The sequence below is a fragment of the Dermacentor silvarum genome, chromosome 7 (genome assembly GCF_013339745.2).
Source record: "Dermacentor silvarum isolate Dsil-2018 chromosome 7, BIME_Dsil_1.4, whole genome shotgun sequence".
NCBI lineage: Eukaryota > Metazoa > Arthropoda > Arachnida > Ixodida > Ixodidae > Dermacentor > Dermacentor silvarum.
The window spans coordinates 156,922,743-156,944,182 of NC_051160.1; the positions used below are offsets into that span (position 1 = coordinate 156,922,743).

Genomic DNA, 21,440 nt, shown 5'->3' on the forward strand with positions numbered 1-21,440 from the left:
CAATATGACTGGAGCCGCCCAGGGACTATTGGACTCCTGGATGACGCCTTTCTGTAGCATGTCTGTAACTTGCTCGGCGATCACTTTGCGCTCGGCAGGAGAGACGCGGTACGGTTTCTGTCATATAGGCGACACTGTTCCAGTATTGATGCGGTGATGCACGCGGGAGTGCGGTGGTGACTGCAGACGCTCTTGAGAAAAGTCAAACACTGACGCATAGCGGGCAAGGAGCTCTTGGAGCGCTTTTTGGTGGGAAGAGGGGAGCGATTTATTAATCATGCTCCTAAATTTTGAAGAGTGGTCACTGAGTGGCGGGCTTGCGTCCATAGAAATAGCAACCGCACGAATGCTCGCAACACTATCTTCAAAGCGTGCTACCTTCAGTCCAGCAGGCAAAACAACGGACTCGGAGGACCCATTCACCATCCAAACGTGAGCACAACCTTCTGACTTCGATCAGTGACCGAGGGACAAGTACATTCTTCTTTAGAGTGTTGACGTATTCAGCTTCAATTAATCCACAGCAGGAACCAGTACAGACGCGCGACGAGGTCACAGGAACGAACACTGCCGTCTGCACAGGCAAAAGTACATCAGTGGTGGCGGAAAATACTTCTTGATGATCAGATGGAATGTCGTCTAGCGCGGGTGGTGTGGTATCGCTGCTGAGTGAAATTTCACCAGCCCTGCAGTCTAATGTTGCTCCACACTCCCGTAAAATGTCAATACCAAGAATTATGCCATGCGTGGTGCGTGCTAATACAATAAATTCGGTTCGAAATGCCTTTCCACCAACGGTTATCACAACGGAACATACTCCCACAGAACGTAACAGTTCACCGCCAACTCCGCGAAACGTGGTATTTCCATCCCAAGCAAACATCACTTTCGGTCCGAGGCGATTCTTGAATGCAAGACACATCACAGACACAGAAGCACCAGTATCTACTAAAGCCACAGTATTAACACCATCGACACAAACACACACTTTGTTCTTTACCATGACGGCAGACGGAGGCATCTGAAAAGTGACCATCCCACGACCTTACCTCCATGGGTCTTACCAGCTAGTTTCCCAGCTGGGGCGGCATAGGCGAGCGGCGACGTGGAGATGGCGATCGACGTGTTCGAGTCGGTGGTGGAGTCAGCATTCCTTGGCATGTACGTGTAGTCTCGATGTAGCTGGCGGAAAGGGACAAATGGTTGCCAGTATGTAGCTTCTTGCATGCGAGGCGGATATGTGCGATCTCGCTGCGGGCGACGGCGGCAATACCTCGCGATGTGTCCCTGAGCCCCGCAGCTGTAGCACACAGATGGGCTGCGATTTTCATTGATGTTGGGTACAAACCTCCAAGGCGCATTGTAGACGGGAGACGACCCACGTCGAGGCTGTCTGTCATATCGACGTTCAAAATTCGTTGCTTGTGGCTGGATCATGGTGCTCTGGGCTTGGGCGTTGTCGGAAACGGGGCGGTCACTGCAGGCAGGTCGCGGCCAGGCCGCCGGCGCCTCCAAGTAGCGCTCATCAACGGAGCATTGGTGGCACACGCGGTTGGCAACTGGGCCTTGAAAATGAGCCAGTTCATCTCTAATAACTTGCCGTACCAAAGCAGCCAGGTCGTTAGAGGCAGATACGTCCACACTTGCTATGTTGGTCACGTTGTCCAGCTGACCAAACTTCGGAAGAATGCGGCGTGTCTTCAGAGCCTCGAACGTACGACAGTGACGACTTAAGGCGGACGGGGTAGTGAGGTCTTCCTTAGAGATAAAAAAATTGTACACATCTTCGGCAATTCCTTTGAGTAGGTGTCCGACCTTGTCCTCGTCCGACATGTTTGCGTTCACAATTCCGCAAAGCCTCAGGATTTCTTCAATATACAGTATAGACCACTTACAACGTAACCGCATATAGCGCAGGACCGGATATAGTGCAGTCTTTTCAGACTCCTGTTAATTTTCCCATAGCACTCCATGTATACACGTATCGCTTATAGTGCAGTTGCGGGAAACGAAATACCGGTTACAGTGCGGCTGCCTGGGGGTATGGAAGTCAGCGGAGACGGCGAACGCTCCCCTCAAACGGGCGCCCCAAGGAGTGCTCGAGGAAGAAAGAGAGATGAAGTGGAGGAGAAGGACACATGGTGCGAACGAAGAGCCAGTGAGGCTGAAACCAGAATCTTGAGTGCGAGTCGTAAAATATCACGGTGCGCATAGCGAGCTAGGGCCACGAAACTGCCAACGTCCGGCCAACGCTCGCTTCATGATAACGTCAGTAAATGAAACTTCAGGGAGCGGGCGGCGCCGGCACGTCACGACAAAGGGCGCACGCGGTGACCGTGGAATGTGAGGGAGGAGGGCAGCAGGGAAGCGGATTTCACCTCGGCAACTCCGCTGCTTCGGTGGCTCCCCTCGCCCTCCCTCGTAGCTCCCTCACTTTTGACTGTTACCGTGCGCGTCCGCCGCCGCTCCAGCCGGCCCGGCGCCAGCTCCCCGAAGTTTCGTTTTCTGCCGTTATCGGGAAGTGGGCGTTTGCCGGCGTGGGCAGATTCATTGGCCAGCCTGGGACAGCGCCACTGCTTTCCTCTGCGCCGGCCGTAGCCGCAGCGTGCAAGGTCAACACGTGACTAGAAAGGGACGCATAAAGGAGAAAGAAGGGTTCACTGCGATTTTCTACGCGTGGCTACGGTAGCGTGGCTGAGACATTGGCACGTACACTCATGTTCTGGCGCAATGCAGAATCGGCGACCTTGCCATTTGAGAGAGGGTGAAATTTCCGCCACGTTATTTCTTTTTTTTTGTTTTGTTCGCGCGCGACATTGAGGAGTCTCTCCTAAGCTTTTACTCTATGGCGGTGCCAGAGCAATGCCGGTCGGAGGCGTCGCCGCGTGATTTGGTTCGAATTAACGAGATTCGACTGTACATTGAATGCAAACGTTCTAGGCCCATTCCTCGACTGTCGCATATGCGTGGCGGCTCGGTGCACATGTTTTGCATACGTGCGGGCCTTGAAAATTGTTGCTTTGGTTATAGTGCGGTACCGCTTATAGTTCGGATATTCGCGACTCCGGCGACTTACATTATAAGCGGTCTACACTGTAGGTGGTACAGGTCTCTCCCGGTAACTGCGTTCGTCGTGAAAGTGTCTGCTCAGCCTTTTTCTTTTTCGAAAGCGAGTCGCCAAAGCATTTCTTTATCTCTTCGACGAAGCTGCCCTAAGTCGTGAGCGAGCCCTCATTATTCTCAAACCACATGAGGGCAGTTGCCGCAAGGAAAAAGACAACGTTAGAGAGCTGCGCAGCCATGCTCCATTCATTGTGGCGGCTCACCCTCTCGTAGTGTCTCAGCCAGTCCTCGACGTCCTCATTCGCTTTGCCTGAGAATGTGTGTGCTTCTCGATGAGGTGGCCAGTAACCAGCTTGCCTCGCGCGAATGCTTTCTGCCGCGATTTCTTCGCGAACGTCGCCTCCGTCCGAATCGCTCATGTCGACATCTCCCGGTGGTAGCCCGGCCAACAATTTGCTACGTCGAAGGGGTAGTAGAGCTCGGTCGTCCAGTGTGATGTACCCAGCACCTCCACCAAATTGTAACGGATGGGATGGATTTATTTACAAGAATGAAGGATGGTTAGCCTAGCACAAGGGACAGGACGGTCATCCAAGCCCAACAGGCAGCGGCCCGCCCCTCGTGCACACCTCTACTTCCGCTTCCTTCGGCTGCGCCGTGCAGCGTGACAATTTCTCCGGGGGCAGACGAAGCTCGCCGAGCGAGTTACACAGCAGCGTGACAATATGTTCACCCGCACCGCATCGTTTGCTCAACATCTAGTTGGCGCTTGCTCACCACTGTCATCTTATCCTGTACTAGAGCGGAACAGTAAATTCCTGATCCAGTGAACAATTAGGCTTTTAGAGTGTTGAGAATCGTGAGCACATCACGAGCACTAACGCCGTGGCGCCATTTGCAAAGTAACAATCAAAGCACTTTTATGGCTCAGCACAACCTCTGTAGCCCTGGCAGCGTCAAAACAAACAGCTGATCTCAATAATGATGACAAAACATACTTGATGCTTTGCCCTCAGAGTGAGACGAGACTACACGATGGCTAATTTTACACAGACCATATAGTTCTGGACGTAACTGTCTGAATATAGGAGGGATTGGAGACCTTTAGCTTTGCCTAATGGTACATAATACAGCACAATGATACGTGATATTGTTACGTGCAACTCTGCACATGCATGTCGTATTCCATGAATTTTTGGGGTAGTTAACCGTTATCACGTAGTAACATGGCACTGCGCATACAGGCACAATCTAAACCAGCAAGCAACTAGTTCATCACATTCATGAAAGGTACAATTGTCTCAAAAGGTAAGCTGGCCAGCAAAACTAGGTGCAACATGTGCATCAGTGCAGTGTTTCTGAGGAACCCAGGTGACATGCAAGATCAGGCATACATGAACTAGTGTTGCACCTCACCTCAGTGAGTGCAACACCTCACCTCACCTCACCTCACCTCAGTACGCTACTCTAGCCTCTACACTAATATCTGGCACGGGCAGACATTGGCACTAAGCAATTGTGGCAAGGCATCACATTCTTCATTACGCCACATCACGCCAAGGGTCTTGGAGTCCATTTGCCAAGTTCATGAGTTAGTATCTAGGCAAAGGCATACCAGCATTTAAAATTACAAGAAAAAAATTTCCATTACAATTCACAAGAACACAGAAATTCTACTAATTACCCCCAATTCCATACAAACTGACATCGAATTGAGAAGGTTTGTGGAGCAGAATATACTGTGCTTTGGGCGGGGACCCCAGGTGGACAAAATTAATTAAAAGCCTTCTACGGCCGCCTCTCATAGCTGATCTTGCTCGAAGAATCAATTATTTGAGTAAGTGACATTGGGTAACTCACCCTGGAGGTGGACAAGCTGGTGGTCGACCAAAAACTGGAGTGCCCCATCAAGATCTTCTTTTGCTCCATCACCAGAGCAAAGTTGGTGGCGCAAAGTGCACTGAGTGTAGAGGCAGAGTTCCTCTGGCTTGTTTGCCACACCACTGGCCACCACCTGATGAGTTTAAAGCAAAAGAAAAAAAAGGAAACGAACAAAACTGCACTTATGGTTATAAAGACATTACGAAGCACTTGGCTAAATGAAGCAGGCAGCCCATCTCAGGATGGTAAAAAGGCACTTTCTGACTGCACGTGAACAATTAAAAATCATCCAGAGTAAGAATGAACAGCTATAGCATGCAAATTCTTTTAATGCAAAGCATTATTTGCCTGCTTCAGGTACTTTGAATATATCTAGTTAACTAGCCTCTTACTCCAATCTCGTGACCCAAGTTTGCTAGCTTGTGCCACTATTATGCCGTTGTGATCGTTTCTTTAACAGGATATAAATAAGGGTATGCATGACATGACATACATGCATAACATGGCATGACATGTCATTTAGGTCGCTAGGTATGTGCTTGTGGTGGTGATACCATTATGGTCATTCCTTTAAAGGGGCCCTGAACCTCTATTTATCGAAGTCGAGAAATGCATTTAAACTTAAATTACACTATTCCAGAAATACTTTGGTGCGAAAAAATTCACCGATGATTACGATACTTCCTAATGCGAAATTTAAACGCAGCTGTATACGTTTTCATTTCGCAATATATTGGCTGGCGCGGACAATCTGTCTCGTGCGGCACATTGCAAACAGAGCAAAGTGTGGTACGACTGCCTTGCTAATTGGGAGATTGCGAGAGCCAGCACGTGGGTGACGCATGGGCGCGATTCACAGCAGCCTCCACCAACAAATCTACCAGATGACGCGCACTACTCTGGCACTATCTCATAGCCATCGTCACCGCACTATGCTTTTCTTCTCATGCTTACATCATAACCTCCTCAGCTTTCCACTTCATGGTTCCGCTGCACCCTCCTCTCCGCTTTCCTCCTCCCGTCTTTCGTCCCCCACTGTGATCCGCATTCACTTTTACCTTTTCCCGTGCTCGTACGCATATCCAGCGAAGTCCTCCAAGATCAACTCCTGGCCGTCCGGAGAGCTCACGACATCGGGAAAGCCTTTGGCCTACCGGTGCCTACGTGGGCAGAGCCACCGACTTAGCCTGGAGGCTTTTGCCCTCGGGCCCTAGTTTCTCTGGACCAAAATAAAGTTCTTGCCATGCCATGCCATGCTCGTTCGCTTGGCTGAGATGTTCGCAGCAGTATATGCTATCCGTGGACTGTGCTTTTCTCACCAAGCCCGAAGGGTGGTTCAGGACTCCTTTAACATTAACTTTGCTGCACGCTATACTTGTGCCTCTCCTGCCTGTACATCTGCATGTGCGTGCATGTATATGTGCATGTGTGTGTATATGCATAAATGAATGAATGATTGATGGAATGAATGAATGAATAAGCAAGCAAGAATAGCAGAACAGACAAGTCAAAGCTGCACACACCTCCAGCAATGCCCTACGCAAACTGGTGCTGCTGCCCGAGAGGCAGGAAGTGATGGGCTGCGCTTCTGCACGACTCAATCGCTGTGCTAGAGGTCGGTCCACGTCACGGCACATCAGGATGCTCTCGCCTGTCGAAAAATGCACTGGTCTCATTCTCCTTGAGCGATACGCACCACCAGGAACGCAAACAGTGCATGAATGCAACATGCTTACACAACCCCACTGAAATTCAAACAAGCTCTTGGCGACACTGTATTCACATTCCACACTGAGCCCAAGAGTATTTGGTAGCAAAGAATGCCAGTTCCTTGGACAAGGAGAGAGAATAAACTTTATTCAGTAATTTGAGCCCGCTATTCTTCACCCGAGGTGGGTGGCCTCCCTAGCCTAAGAAGCTCTGCTTTCCCAGCCTGGCCTTCCACACCAGGTGTTGCTGGTCCTCAAGGTTCGCATACGTCAGCCAATCCTCCCACAGCTCTTTTGGTCAGTGCTGTAATGTTGTTTAGTGCTGGGTTGCACCCACACTCCCACACCACGTGGTGTTGAACACGTCGAAAAAAAAAAAAAAAAGCAGCTGCGTACACAAGCCGTGTAGGAGTGTTCCGTGCAGGAATGTGCCTGTTTGAATTCTTCCGAGTATGACTACATCTTCTCTTGTTAGCTTGCAGTGAGGAGGTGGGTATAATCTTCTTTTGTTCTTGTAATGGCTGAGAACTTCAGTGTGTTTGTTCTGTACTACTTCACCCGGGTCACTTGCTGGCGGGCTAGCCTGGAGAATGTGATATAGGGCAGTGGCATGAGCCACTAGGGGCGCGATCTTGTATGCGTTCCAAAATGGAACGGAGGCGGTCCGTTCCATCGAGCTGCACACGATTGGTCAATTTGAACCGTGACGATCAAATTGACCAATCGTGTGTGGCTCGATGGAACAGACCGCCTCCGTTCCATTTTGGAACGCGTACAAGATCGCACCCCAGTTTACCCACTAGGGACTTGGCTCCAGTGCCCAGACGATATAGATGTCCGATAAGATGGGAAAAAAAAAGCACTAGCTAGTGAAAACTGCAACCCAAATGCAACCAAGGTAAGTATAGTCGACGTTCAACTACAAGGAATATTACTAAATACGCAGCAATATGCTAATTATAGTCAACATTTAAATTAAAATATATTGTCATGTCTGCTTAAAACAAGGTCAGAAGCATGCTTTTCCACTTGATCAATCTGATTTCAATTCATAAAACTTCTCTCCGGCTTAAACACTTATGCCAGAGGTTTAACTGTCCAGATTCTGCCTTGTAGTGTCGATGAAAATTACAGTGGAATTTCCCTATTTCAAACTCCAAGGGGAGTGAGGTTTACCTAGAATAAAGCTTATTTCAAACTGATGACAGCCTCTTGATACAAAACTACAATGTACTCTGCAAGCAAGCACATTGCAACCACAATGGACATTCTTACACAAAAGGGGGAACAAGGTGGCTCGATTTTTTGTTACAACATCTGAAACAGAAAACAAAGCAAGGGAACGCACAGGAGAACTTATCTGTTATGTTTAATCTAAGAATGAACGAATATTCAAAGTTTCCAATGCTACTTGAATAGAACTATTCATATTGAAAATGAACTACATATTTGGTATTTCTAATAATTGAAACTAACAAATGATTCCATAACAACCAACTGTTAAAGTCTGATTACTGTTTTTTTATTTACTAAACAATGTATCACAAATTATCATAGGTGAAACAGCAACAAAAATTTTCAGAGCAGTGCAAGAACAAAATGGGTAATGCAAGCTTTGCTTTCAGTTTCACAGTGGAAGCCTACATGACTACCTGTAATTTTTGCTTGTTGTCAGTCATTTAGTGTTCTTGGCAGTCTAGCCATGTAGCAGTCTAATCTTTTACGCTACAACCAGTGCGTGGTGACCGGGTCCATGGTCATGGTGCACGGTAGTGAGGACGCAGTAGCCACTGTGAGGGGTGTAGGCACACATGTCACGCGCTCTACGTTTTATTGTAGTTTAGTACGAGTAGCGCCACCTGGTAGTGCCAGTTACAATTCCTCGCCTCTTAACACAACAGTTTAACAGAAGTTAAAGGCAGTTACAGTCCAAGGAGAAAACCGAAGCACAGGACGGCGTTCCCTAATGCTCCTATGGAGCCGAAGTGTGGGAGGTGGCGAGGAGCACTCTGTGCGCGGTCATCTTATGGTGTCACTGGCCTCCAGTTAGCAGGGCTTGCCGGATAAAAGTACTTGGTCTGCCAAACTTGATGCCACTTCGAGAAGAACACTGTCAGCTGTGTCTCCGGTCCCCGACGGCAGCAGCAAGTGTAGCTCTGGGAATTCAGTGGAGGTGTCGGAGCCATGACAGTTGTACCGGTCGAGCATTGACTGTGACCTTACATGATCCAGATGCCTGGTCCACTGTCGGCCATCGTCCAACTGTAGATCCATCTGGGAATGGTGTTGCCTGGTGACTACAGCAGGCATCCAGCGCGGACCTGGGCGAAAATTCCTGGTGAACACCCCGTTTTTCCTGGTTGTGCTGGCAACTTCAGTTTGGCTCTTTGATCATACTCCCTCTTCTGAGAGAGTTGCTTCTTGAGGATCATTTTTCTTAGGTCCGGCCACAGCAGGTCCAATGCAGTCCTGAGCCTCCATCCCATCAAAAGCTCTGATGGGTAACACCCGGTGACCTCGTGGGGCCTAGACCGATAGGCTAACAGTATTTGTACAATTTGTGCACGCAGGTCCCCTGGGCCAACTTTCTGTAGCTTTGCTTTCATTGCTTGAACAGCCCTTTCCGCAGCACCATTAAAGGCAGGATGATAGGGCGGTACCAACATCTGCCTTCATGCCATTCTTCAAGAATATCTCGTACACTTCACTCAGTAACGCGGGGCCATTGTCCGATACCACCATATCTAGGAGGCCCGAATTCGCAAACATGACTCGCATGCACGCAATTGTACATTCCACTGGGGGCAATGAAACGGGAAACACTTCTATCCATTTGGAGAATGCATCAATTGCAATAAAAATATAGGAGTTCTTATAAGGTCCCACATAGTCCACATAAATTCTTGACCAGGCCCTGTCTGGGAATAACCACAGCATCATAGGCACTAGTGTCTCAGAGACCAGTGCACTCAGAGGGCAAGCAGAGACTTGCGTGATGTGGGGAGAATTATGAATGGTTCTAGATTTGCTTCATTTCTCGCCAACCATTTATAAATCGTGGAAGTTCCTGCTGCACAACGCACCAGGACAAGTTCTCATTCGGTCGATCAAGTCAGCTCTGCACAATGCTCTCGGGAAGAGCAGTCTGGAAAGTGAGGAGTTGAGGACTCTGCTCCTAGAAGTGAAAGCCGTGATCTACTCCCGTCCTTTTTCCCGGAATTCTGCCGTCGACGTCGCCATCGCCGTGAGGTTCCGTAGGACGTCAACGGCGATGAAAACGTCGCCGCACGCCGGATGCTGTATGTGCGAGTGAAAGGGCGCGAGGGATGTGCGCTATCACGTGGAGCGAACGCACGACAGAGAACAAGCGCGCATTCTGCGCCGTGCTCCCTGAAGGGCTGCAGAAAGCGTCTCTTTCCTCCTTTACAATCACCATATATATATATATATATATAGAGAGAGAGAGAGAGAGCAAACGCAAAAGGCCGTGGGGGGACGGAGAGAGGGAGGGGAGGCAACGTTTAGCTGCGGCACCAAATGCATATTTATATAAAAACGTTGCGAGGCGAGAAGGTGGTAAAGACTTCCGACGCTGCTCGAAGAGTTTCCTGTTCTGATCTCGTCGAAAACCTCCGAGCAGCCCCCAGAGGCCCTGGCAACAGTCACCAACGCCGTGCGCGTTCGGTGCGAACGCGGGCAAAACGTCGACGGTCGACAACAGTTCTGCGCGTTGCTGGTGCTGCTGCATGTCCAAGTTTTTACAGCTGATAAAACTACTATGCTTACTCCGTATAGCTCTCTACTAAGTTGCTATCGCAATTGATGCTTCGCCTTTCGGGTGAAACTGCAACATTTTTTTTTCTAACCCGTTGCCATCTAGGCATCTATAGCAACCACACCTCTATCAGGTGCTGCTTTCATTTTTCTGGATATGGGCTACCTAACCGGCCACGGGTTGGGACAGTGTACAGTCGTCGCTGTGGCGAAAGGTAGTGGCCAGGCAATGGCGAATGAGAAGGTCGGTGTAACAGAAAAGAGGTGTCATCTCTTTTGCAAAAATGGTAATATTCTCGTTACGTAGCTGCACTCGTGTTTCCAGTCGAAATTTGGCGCATTCTTTTCAGACGATGCTTGTAAAGGTCTTTAGGAAGCTGCTTCGAAACAGTTCCCATGTGGTTAGAGTAGTCTCCCAATTCCGAAACAAGTCCTGGCGGCATCTTCCACGGAGAAGTATACGTGGTGCAACTTGTTCTCACAGTTCTAGTTGTAGAAAGTGGCGATTCTTTGAAACATCTCCAGCCAGCAGTTGGGGTCTTCCAATGATGATCCACAGACCACAGTCAGCTCCCTAAGCTGTTGCAGCACGATCATTGATGGCAAAACTGTGGCTGCCATCGCAGCTGTTGACTTGGCCTTGGTCGTTCTGGTATTCTCGGGTAGAAGCTTGCACTTGAGGAGAAAGTTTTGTAGCCTGAGGCTTGCTCGATGGTCCAGGGCGGCGTTGGTGCTGCCTTCACGGCGTTGCGGGGGCGTCCGATGCATCAACACGCAGGCACCTCCACCAGATATCACGTCGTAGTGATGGTAAAGAATAGAGCAGCAAGAACTGTGTATCCGAGACTAACCCTTAAATTTATTGGGCGAACTTGCGCCCCAAAAGCAAGTGACACTCAAAGCACAACGAAAGCGGCGAGCACAGTTGGCGATCGTCAGGAATCTGAACTGTAGGTCATGCGTGTCGGCTTTTATACATGACTCATCGCAGGTTCTAGGATAATCGCTGGTGCTCGCACACTTTACAGAAAACACAACACTACTCGCGTCGCATAAACAATCTGATTGCACGAGATTTGGCGAGAACATGCACAACAGATACAATCAATGATACCATTCAAGTAAGTTGCAAATCATGCAGGCGCATCTTTGCTGAGCGATAATTTTAGGTTGTTAGCGGGTGAAATGCAGTCCCTGGAAAAGGGATAAATAAGTACAGGTGTCACTATTTTCGTTTTGATATGTCGCCAACATGGTCGTCGGCCATGTTGCCGGCACCTCCTCGAAGCTGAAACCAGAGAAGCCTAGTCAATCTAGTTGTCGCCGATGAAGATAAGTTGCACGCACTGACTGTACTTTCATCTTTCTTTTGCAACAGCACGACAGTGATCCAGATACGAACCGGGTTTTCGCAGCAGTGCCTTCCACTCGATTCTTGCCACTCTAACATCTACTGTTCATGGATGGCTGATCCTGTTCATAACGGAAGCGTTTCTCTCACCCCTGATGAAGCACAAAGAGCATGAAAATAAGTACAGTGTAGACCGCTTATAACATAAGTCGCCGGAGTCGTGAATATCTGCACTATAAGCGGTACCTCACTATAACGAAGACAACAATTTTCAAGCCCTGCACATGTGCAAAACATGTAGACCAAGCAGCCGCGCATATCCGAGAATTGAAGCGTGTGACTGGGAGTTTTGCATCCGTTTGAATTTACGAACGTTGAAAGGTTAATGTCCAAGTACCCACGATCTTCGCATGAAGCAGACAAAGTAATAATTTTCTTTAAATGTCGCAGTTTCGCCCGAAAGGCGAAGCATCAATTGCGATAGCAAATTAGTAGAGAGCTATAAGGAGTAGGGATAGTAGTTTTATCGGCTGCATAAACTTGACACATTCGCTTACTAACTGAATTAACAAGCGTGGTATCAACGCGCACAAGCAAACAAGAATAGACTTGAGGACTGCAGATAACCACTGCCAAAACGCGGGTGTGGGGAAGCGCGGCCGCTGCAGCGAGCGAAGGTTCGTGCGGTCTATCGCTTCAACGGAAACTGAGCGGCGTAAACACAGCACATACAAAGGTCAGAGCCGTGTGGAGATCGCTTTCAAGATACGGTGCGCGCGACAACACCGACAGCCGGCACAGACACAAAGTACAAGAACGCATTTGTTGGCAGAGTAGAAGCCCCCCCCCCACCTCCCTCCCTCCTACGCTGCCTTCCCGCTTGCGTCACTAGTTACCATTGCGCCTGGTTGGAAGATACGCAATTGCACAGCGTCGCCCCCGCCCCCCTCTCTCCCATACCCCCACGGCCTTTCGCGCGACGGAAAAAAATGTTTTTCACGCCACAGTCATGTACAGTCGAACCCGGGTATACTGAACTCGCAAAAAAACTTTTATTAGTTCAATATATGGCATAATTCGATATGGTGATACAGTGTAGACCGCTTATAACGTAAGTCGCAGGAGTCGCGAATATCTGCACTATAAGCAGTACCGCACTATAACCAAAACAACGATTTTCAAGCACTGCACATATGCAAAACATGTAGACCAAGCATGTAGACACGCTTTGTACTATCGCGCGCACATCGCGATTACATTTTCGCCAGTGAGCTGGCAAAACATAATCGCGATGTAGCCGGTGCTCTTCAAGCTCGACAGCTTTGCACCGAGTCAAAACGAAACAACTGTTTGCCGCAACCACTGCGGAAAAAACCGTGACCGCTATCGACACAATTATGAACGGCGACTTTGCGGTGCTGAAGGCACGCGCCCGACGCACGCACTGAGTCTGGGCGAATTAACTATCATTCGCGGCAACAACTGCAGTAGAAACCGCGGTCGCTGTCTATGCGATCATCGATGGCGACTACGCAGTTTTCTAGGCACGCGGCCGACGCGCGTACAGAGTAAAATCGAAACTACTGTTCGCCGCAACCGCTGCAGAGAAAACCGCGGCCGCTATCGACGCGATCGTGGATGACGACTACGCAGTTATGAAAGCCCGCGGCCAACGCGGTGTTGTATGCGGCGGTAAACGCAAGAATTCAGGCTTTAAAGACACAAGTAGGCTCGAAACATTCTGGCGTTTCTGTCATTTTCACGTACAATTTCAACTGATGGCTGTGGCGATGCGGACTCCGCCGCTTCGTTTTGGTTGAACGCTAGCGCCGTTCTTGCTCTTTTGCGTCGCACATTTGCGGCGCTCCTCGCTCACCAAGCTCCGAAAGTAGTCCTGATTAACCGATGTGCGGCCAAATAAGTCCGAATTAATGAGAGTTTGATTGCATTGCATAATGTATACGCCGGCCGGCAGCACACATCTTGTTGAAAAGTGTGCTCGCTGCCGCCCATTTCGGCGATATTTTCCCGCGGAAGCCGCATTATAACCGGTATTCCGTCTCACGCGGCTGCACTGTAAGCGGTATGCATATACATGGAGTGCTATGGGAAAATTAACGGGAGTCTGAAAAGACCGTGCTATATCCGGTCCTGCACTATAAGCGGTTACGTTATAAGTGGTCTATACTGTACATGGCATATTTAGTGTTTGGGGGCAAGAAACGCAGCTCGATGTTGCTGCACTTTTTGCCCCCAAACAAAACGCAGCTCGATGTTGCACACGTCAGGCGCCACGGGCACCTGGCGTTTTGTCCGACTTGGCCCTGATGTCTGCCTTGTTCTTCAGGATAGTACTCAAGGTGCTCCTTGGAATCTTGTACGTGGCGGCGTTGTCGGACTTCTTCTTACCGCGCTCGACTCGATTTATGATTTCGAGTTTCGCGGCGAACGGCAAATTCTGCCTCTTTGCACAAGCCATGACAACAGCGCGCCAAGAAAGTTCACAGAGCGCCAACAGGCAACACTACCAGCACGGATCACGCTGAATGAGGACTCGAGGAAAAGAGGCAGCAGCAGGCACACAAGCATAAAGAAAGAAAAAATGGCGCTCACTTGTACCGCCTTCGCGCCTCAGAGAAAGCACGACGGCCTCTGATTGGCTGTAAGCGCTGCGAGCAGGCCAGGATCATTTTTTGCAGGGGGGTGTTCGCCCATGCACAGCCGGGTCTAAACCACTTTTTCTAGGGTGGCGCCGGCAGTTTTCCCCGCCACCGTGACGGAAAGCCAACTTGCTGGGGCACTTTTGAGGCACATGGAGTTTGATATATCGGTTGTCGTTGCTATTTTCGTGCGATGTAACAGTAACTTTTGCTATATATTCTCAATGTAAATTTACCGTGTTTAGAAATTGTTCGATATACGGGATAATTTGATATAAACGGGTTCGATATAGTCGGGCTCGACTGTATACCTCGGAAATCTCAGCACCTTATCAGGCTTAGCCACCTTATCAGGCCCAGTAAAACACCACAGCCACTCTGCTAGCACGGCAGGCACCAACAAATGTGAACATATGTTCAAGAATGCCTAGTGCCCGTAGAGAAACAGGTTCACAAGCCTTCATTGAACACACCCTGTGTGTCAAGGCCCATGCGTCCTGCCCGCCCCACCATCTGGTGGTAGGAGAGGGAGTCAATGGGGCGCCCCTGGAAGTTGGCCGACCGGATGATGACTCGCCGTGCCGGGAGATTCACCCCAGACGAAAGGGTCGTAGTAGCTACCAGGGCGCGAATGGTGCCTTCCCGGAATGCTGACTCCAGCAGGTCCCGCTCCTCCATCGTCAGACCTTTGGTGAGCCAAAAGGAAGGGGACGAAGGGCAAGAGAGCAAACATCAGCAAACATGCTTAAGTGAGCCACACTGGGTAGTGCCGCTGGTATAGTTGTTGTTAAAGACAAAGCAACAAACAGCGACACATAGATTTAAATGCTCATCAAGTTCAGTAGAGGTTTCAAAAATGTGAAAAATTACAGTCACTGACAAAGTCAAAATTATTACTGGCGTGTTGCAACCCGCATGGGTTCCAAAACCTGAATAATAATTTTAAAACTGTCGATGACTATAATTTGATGTCAGTTGTGCTGACAGCCATCCACAGCCAAGTCCGGGCTAAATGAGGGGACCCACGCTTGATCACGTGACTGCACCAATGCCTCTGCACATGGTCGACTTGTCTATCATGTCGGCACCAAGCCACCATACTCCTCGGCTCACCCCCACACACTTTCACTCGCACAGATAAGATGGGATCTTAAAGGGCAACTCCAGTGATTTTTTCAGTTCAACAGATCTAAATAAAATTTGCTGAGTGCGTTCTTCTGCAAGCTTCTGCCATTTCTTGTAAACATCAAGCTTGGGAGTTGTGCTGATTCTTTACAAATAAATTTCATTATTTCCTCGTACTACCTGCCTTGCCTGTTCCTCAGCTACTGCCCACATTGTGTTATGACGTAAAAGGCAATACACGCAGAGCATGCTGGGAATGAATGGTAGAGGGCAGGGCCGAGGAGTGAGCTAGTGATAGTGAGCTAGTGTTTGGCGTGAGAATTTGCTGTCGCAAAAAGTTACATATTGTGTGAACGGGCAAGAGATGGGACGCAAGTGGTGTTGGGTTGTTGGCTGCATGAACTTCAGCCCTCGCGATCTGCACACACAGTGTAAGCTGATGTTGATCGCATTTAGCCGAGGTTAAGGCTATCACAGTCGGCAATTTCGTGCATCTACTGCTGGTGGACCTGAGCAGCTGACCTGAAGCTACTTAAGCCATTAGAATGAAGAAAACTACTTCTCTAGTTCAGTTTTGACCATACAGATTTGAAATAAACGATTCTTCATTCGTACAGTGCACACACAAAAAGCTAGAAGTGACGACACGGTGTGCTATCAACATCAGTATGTTGCTGTTCTCGAAGGCTTCGACTCGCACTCGCCGGCACTTCTCTAAATTAAATGTAACTACACCATCATCATCAGCCTATATTTATGTCCACTGCAGGACAAAGGCCTCTCCCTGTGATCTCCAATTACCCCTGTTTTGCGCAAGCTGATTCCAACTTGCGCCTGCAAATTTCCGAACTTTATCACCCCACCTAGTTTTCTGCCATCCTCGACTACGCTTCCCTTCTCTTGGTATCCATTCTGTAACTCTAATGGTCCACTGGGTATGCATCCTACGCATTACATGACCTCCCCAGCTCCATTTTTTCCTCTTAATGTCAACTAGAATATCAACTACCACAGCTTGCTCTCTGATCCACACCGCTCTCTTCCTGTCTCTTAACGTTAGGCCTAACGTTATTCGTTCCATCACTCTTTGTGCGGTCCTTAACTTGTTCTCGAGCTTCTTTGTTAATCTCCAAGTTTCTGCCCCATAAGTTAGCACTGGTAGAATGCAATGATTGTCCACTTTTATTTTCAACGACAGTGGTAAGCTCCCAGTCGGGATTTGGCAATTCCTACCATATGCATTCCAACCCAATTTTATTCTTAATGTAGATTTCTTTCGCATGATCAGGGTCCCCTGTGAGTAATTGACCTAGATAAATGTACTCCTTTACATACTCTAGAGGCTGACTGACAATCATGAATTCTTGTTCCCTTGCCTGGCTATTGAACCTAATGATTGTCTTCTGCATATTAATCTTCAACCCCACTCTTACACTTTCTCGGTTAAGAGTGGGGTTGAAGATTAATATGCTTAACATGATTAATGAAGATTAATGTAACTACATACTTGGGTCTATTTGTACACCTTGTTATGCTGACTCATTATTTAGCTTCCGAGGTGCACTGCTTGCCTTGTATCCCAAATGGGTGGCAAGCGGAGGCCCCTTCGATACAGTAGTGTAACAAGCACCTGATTCAGCTGTCAATGGCATCAACGCTGGCATTGGCGTTTCCGCGAAGAAGCTGTGCATTCTTTAAATGAACGATCATATGCGCAATGTCCTAATCTATGTCTACTTTACCGAACAGATTATTTGTGTGCATGAAGAGAATATGAAGAATGATAAGTAGGCAGCATAACAACGCTCCCATACTACGGTCTCCCGCTCGCTGTTTTCGAAGGCATGTGGTTGCTCGTATCACTGTGACTCGGAAGGATGCAACGGTGCTGACATGCACAAAATTTGCATGTTTTGCTATATTAAATCTGCATGTTTTGCTATATTCTAACATTATTTCATGTCACTGATGAGCTGCTATCATTATATCTCATGCAAACGACGAGCGGTCACTGTACCTGCCAATGTAAACAAATGCATTGGTCGGTGCTTTGGGCTGTCAGCTGCGTTCTTGTGGGATACAAATACGAAAAGTTGTGCTCCACACCTTATGTAGTGAGTATGCGAAGCATTTTCCTGAGAAGACATAAAACACATAAAACCACAAGAAGCGCAATACGTTGCACATGAGCGTTGGCTCTCGTGGTAGCGGGTCAAATGTGAACGGTGATTTGTGACTGTTGAATTTGATGGAATTGCATCTGTCACTGCATCACAAATCCAAAGAGCTGGTGCAGCTGACATTGTCACTCGAAGGTTCGGCAAGTCACTAATCAGCTCTTCGCCACTTTCGTTCGCCCAGCGTGTGAGACCAGCATGCCTTGCACACCTTCCCCACTGGTGTGCCTCTCGTGACATCACACGAAGAGGTTCGCTCGGCTGCTCGATCAGGTTACGGTTTTGATTTCGTGCTTTCTTGATTATTTAAAATTATTTTTAAATTTGCGGAACAATTCTGCCATCAGACACATGACAGGGGGTCTCGGGAACCTAAATATTGCATTAGCTTGACATGGCCAAAAAATCACTGAATTTGCCCTTTAACGCATTTGGACTTTACACGGAAACATGACGGCAAGTCTTCTGCTACTCTTCAGTGGCCGTTGAAATGTATTCGCAAGCAACAGCATGTACCTCGACCGTTGACCATCTGCGTACGCGCCAGTTCCCATTTATTGCCTCGATATTCGTTCACGGCGGCAGTGAAATTTTATTATATTTAAATCGTGCATAAACACACATCATTATACAGTAGATGTCCGTTAATCCGACTTTAGTTAATTAGGTTTTTTGGTTAATTCAATCCTGGCCAAAGGTCTCAGCCAGTGTCCATGCATTTCTACGGGCCCAAACTTTAATTATTTGGATCCTAAAATTGGCCTTCGCCAGATAATTCGAACTTGACCAATCAGCACACACGCATCTGACCCCTATGGTGACACCAAGAGCGACTCCTTTAGTGGTAGCGTCTGTCGCGGCGGAATTTAGGGGACAGTGAATGTGTTGAACACACGTCATCTCCTGTCGAAAACGCCTATTTTCAGCTCTTCCCTAGAATGTTTTCAAGTAATAATCGTAGATCACAATGCCTGATAACGGTAGTTACCCGATACTGATACGCGCCTTTTTTGTTTGTTTATTGCTTTTATGATAATTGGGCCGAAAATTGCCTGCACGGTGCAACCGGACACGACCGCATAGCCCTTCATGACGTTCGTATGCTTTACCGCATAACACGGATGCATTGCGGCGAAGCTGACCTTACAACTATGTGCCGAAGCTGAGAGGAAATGGGCCGCCCTTTGTGCAACACATATTAGACCCTTCCCCATTTTACTCGCTAAAAACTCGGGTGTGCGTTTTCCACTTTCCAGATTTCCACTTTCTTTAGGAGCTTTAATGTCATTCCTATGTTACTTTTCTGCTTTTGACAGGATGAAAGTGGGTGCGCGCGTTTGATTTGGGGGCAAATCAGAATCGGGAGAATACTGACAAATGAATCAGCGGTGTGTTTTCGTGATTTTTCGGCACCTTGTTTAATTCAACTCGCCGAATAATTCAATCAACTTCGGCAGTCCCATCAGGGTCGCATTAACAAAAGTCAACTGTATTTATGGTAAAAATACACGGTGTACTATGGATAAGAAGTTACAAACATTTAAATACTTCATTAATTCAGAATGTCATTATAGTACTGAAGTTCGTTTATTGAGGTACATAGACTGTACTTGTGTCTATGTTCCAAGTGGTGCCAATGGTCTCAGAAGGGTGCATACTCCACCTGTCACAATGTTCTCATGTGGTGTTGGCTGCCACCACACCTAGCAAAACGGAAGGGGTCAGGACACCAACCAAAAATATTTCAGAAGGGTTTTTATGCTTCAGTTCCCCCAAAGAAGCCATGTTAGCAGAACTCCTATGATGGAGCTGAAATTTAAAAAACTAGGCTTGTGGAAATAGCGTTTTCTTGGTTAAGTCAAAGCAAATATTAATTAGTTTAGAAATATTGCGATGTAAATAGCTAGAATAGTTGTGGAATTTGCATAAAATCTCGAAATAAGAGCCGGATGATGACAAATCTAAGAAAGGTTGGTTCATTGCTTGCAAAAAGGAAACAAGTTCATCTATAGAATTGGTTTATCTTGAAAGGCCATTAATGAGATATTTTCATGAGAAAATGCAATTTCTACATTTCTTACAATTCCACCTGCACAGAAAATTTGTTTACAGGCTCTTGCTTATGAATCTTTTTTTTCTTTTAGAATGCTGTAATTGGGGGTGTGACTTATACGTGGAAAAATATGTGCATTCGTATATCGAATACTTTCAAAACATTGAATACTGAAATTCGAGCTCAAGCGACTATCGAATAGCTTAATATTCGATTGATATTAGAAAATATTGAATATTCGCACAAGCCTATAAAAAATTCATGCAGAAGTTCCTCTGAGAGTTGTCCAAGTAGGCGTAAGCATTGTGCCACTTGCTTATCTCCACGCAGCTCAGTGTCATTATCAATGTTATGAAACTTGATTCGACCAGTACAAACGACAGCGCTGTGGTGACACAAACTGCTGTAGACGATGGCGCAAGGTGAATCATTGATGCAAGCAAACTACTGCAGGCGGCACCATGTGCGCTGATGACGTTCCGATCATCATACAGTCGAATCTCGTTAATTCGAACACGCTTAATTCAAACTGCCGGTTTATTCGAACTGACGCTGTGGTCCCGTCAAAGTTATGTGTATTTCAATAAGCGAAAACGCTCGGTAATTCGAACGCAAAAGCATTTGCGACGGTTAATTCGAACATACCGCGGATCGACAGTGCTCTCAGCAGCACGCCAAATAACGCGGCAGCGCCTCCGACCGGCATTGCTCTGACACCGCCATAGAGCAAAAGCTTAGGAGAGACCCCTTAATGCAGTGGCGGAGGCCCAGTCCGGCCAATGAAACTGCCCACGCTGGCAAATGCTCGCTTCCCAATAACGACAGATAACGAAACTTCAGAGAGCGGGTTAAGCTGGAGCCGGGCCGGCTGGACTGGCGGCGCCGGCACCCATGCCGGCAAACGCTCGCTTCCCGATAACGGCAGAAAATGAAACTTCAGGGAGCGGGCTAATCTGCGCTGGCCGGCTGTACCGGCGGCGGGCGCTCACAGAGACAGTCGAAGGGGAGGGAGCTGAGAGGGAGCTGAGAGAGGTAGCGAGGGGAGCCACCGAAACCACTGCCACCGAAGCGGCGGAGTTACCGAGGCCAAATCCGCTTCCCTGCTACCCTCCTCCCTCACCTTCGACGGTCTCCGCGTGCGCCCGCCCGTCGCCATCCGGCGCCGTCTGCTCGCTGAAGTTCGTTTGCTGCCGTTATCAGGAACCGAGCGTCGGCCGGCATGATCGGTTGCGCGCCGCGATATCTCACGACTCACACCGTTCGTGTTTCGTGCTATGGTGCTCGAATACTTCAAAAATACGTCCTTTCTTTAATACGAACTTCTTTTACTTCGAACCAATTTCCGGGCCCCTTCGAGTTCGAATTACCCAGATTCGACTGTATAAGCCATTATCGCTTTTTAGCGCCTAATCCATCCACATCGAACCATTACGAAGCGCGGCTGCGCAGGCCCTACCTTGAAAGCGATTTGCGATGGGGGCATAGAGCGCCGAGTGCTGATAGCTTCATGTGCGCTCTGTTCTTGCCGCTTAGTTCGCATTGAAGTGAGAGGCAGCACGAAGGTCAACTTGCTCGCTGCTGCGGGCCCTATCTTGAAAGCGATTGTCTTATGTGATGGACTGATGGGTTTCCACGTTGGGTAGGCAT

At 48.2% G+C, this 21,440-nt stretch overlaps 1 protein-coding gene across 1 annotated transcript in view; it reads right to left on the reverse strand.

Moving 5' to 3' along the window:
- Positions 1-21,440, reverse strand: part of LOC119458612 (DNA polymerase theta) — a 176,457-nt gene that overhangs the window by 105,902 nt on the left and 49,115 nt on the right. The window contains exons 10-12 of the mRNA XM_037720452.2: positions 14,912-15,124; positions 6,468-6,595; positions 4,924-5,077 (exon numbers count right to left, since the gene is read on the reverse strand). Of these exons, the coding sequence (XP_037576380.1) occupies positions 4,924-5,077; positions 6,468-6,595; positions 14,912-15,124 (495 nt within the window). The remainder of the gene's footprint in view (positions 1-4,923; positions 5,078-6,467; positions 6,596-14,911; positions 15,125-21,440) is intronic.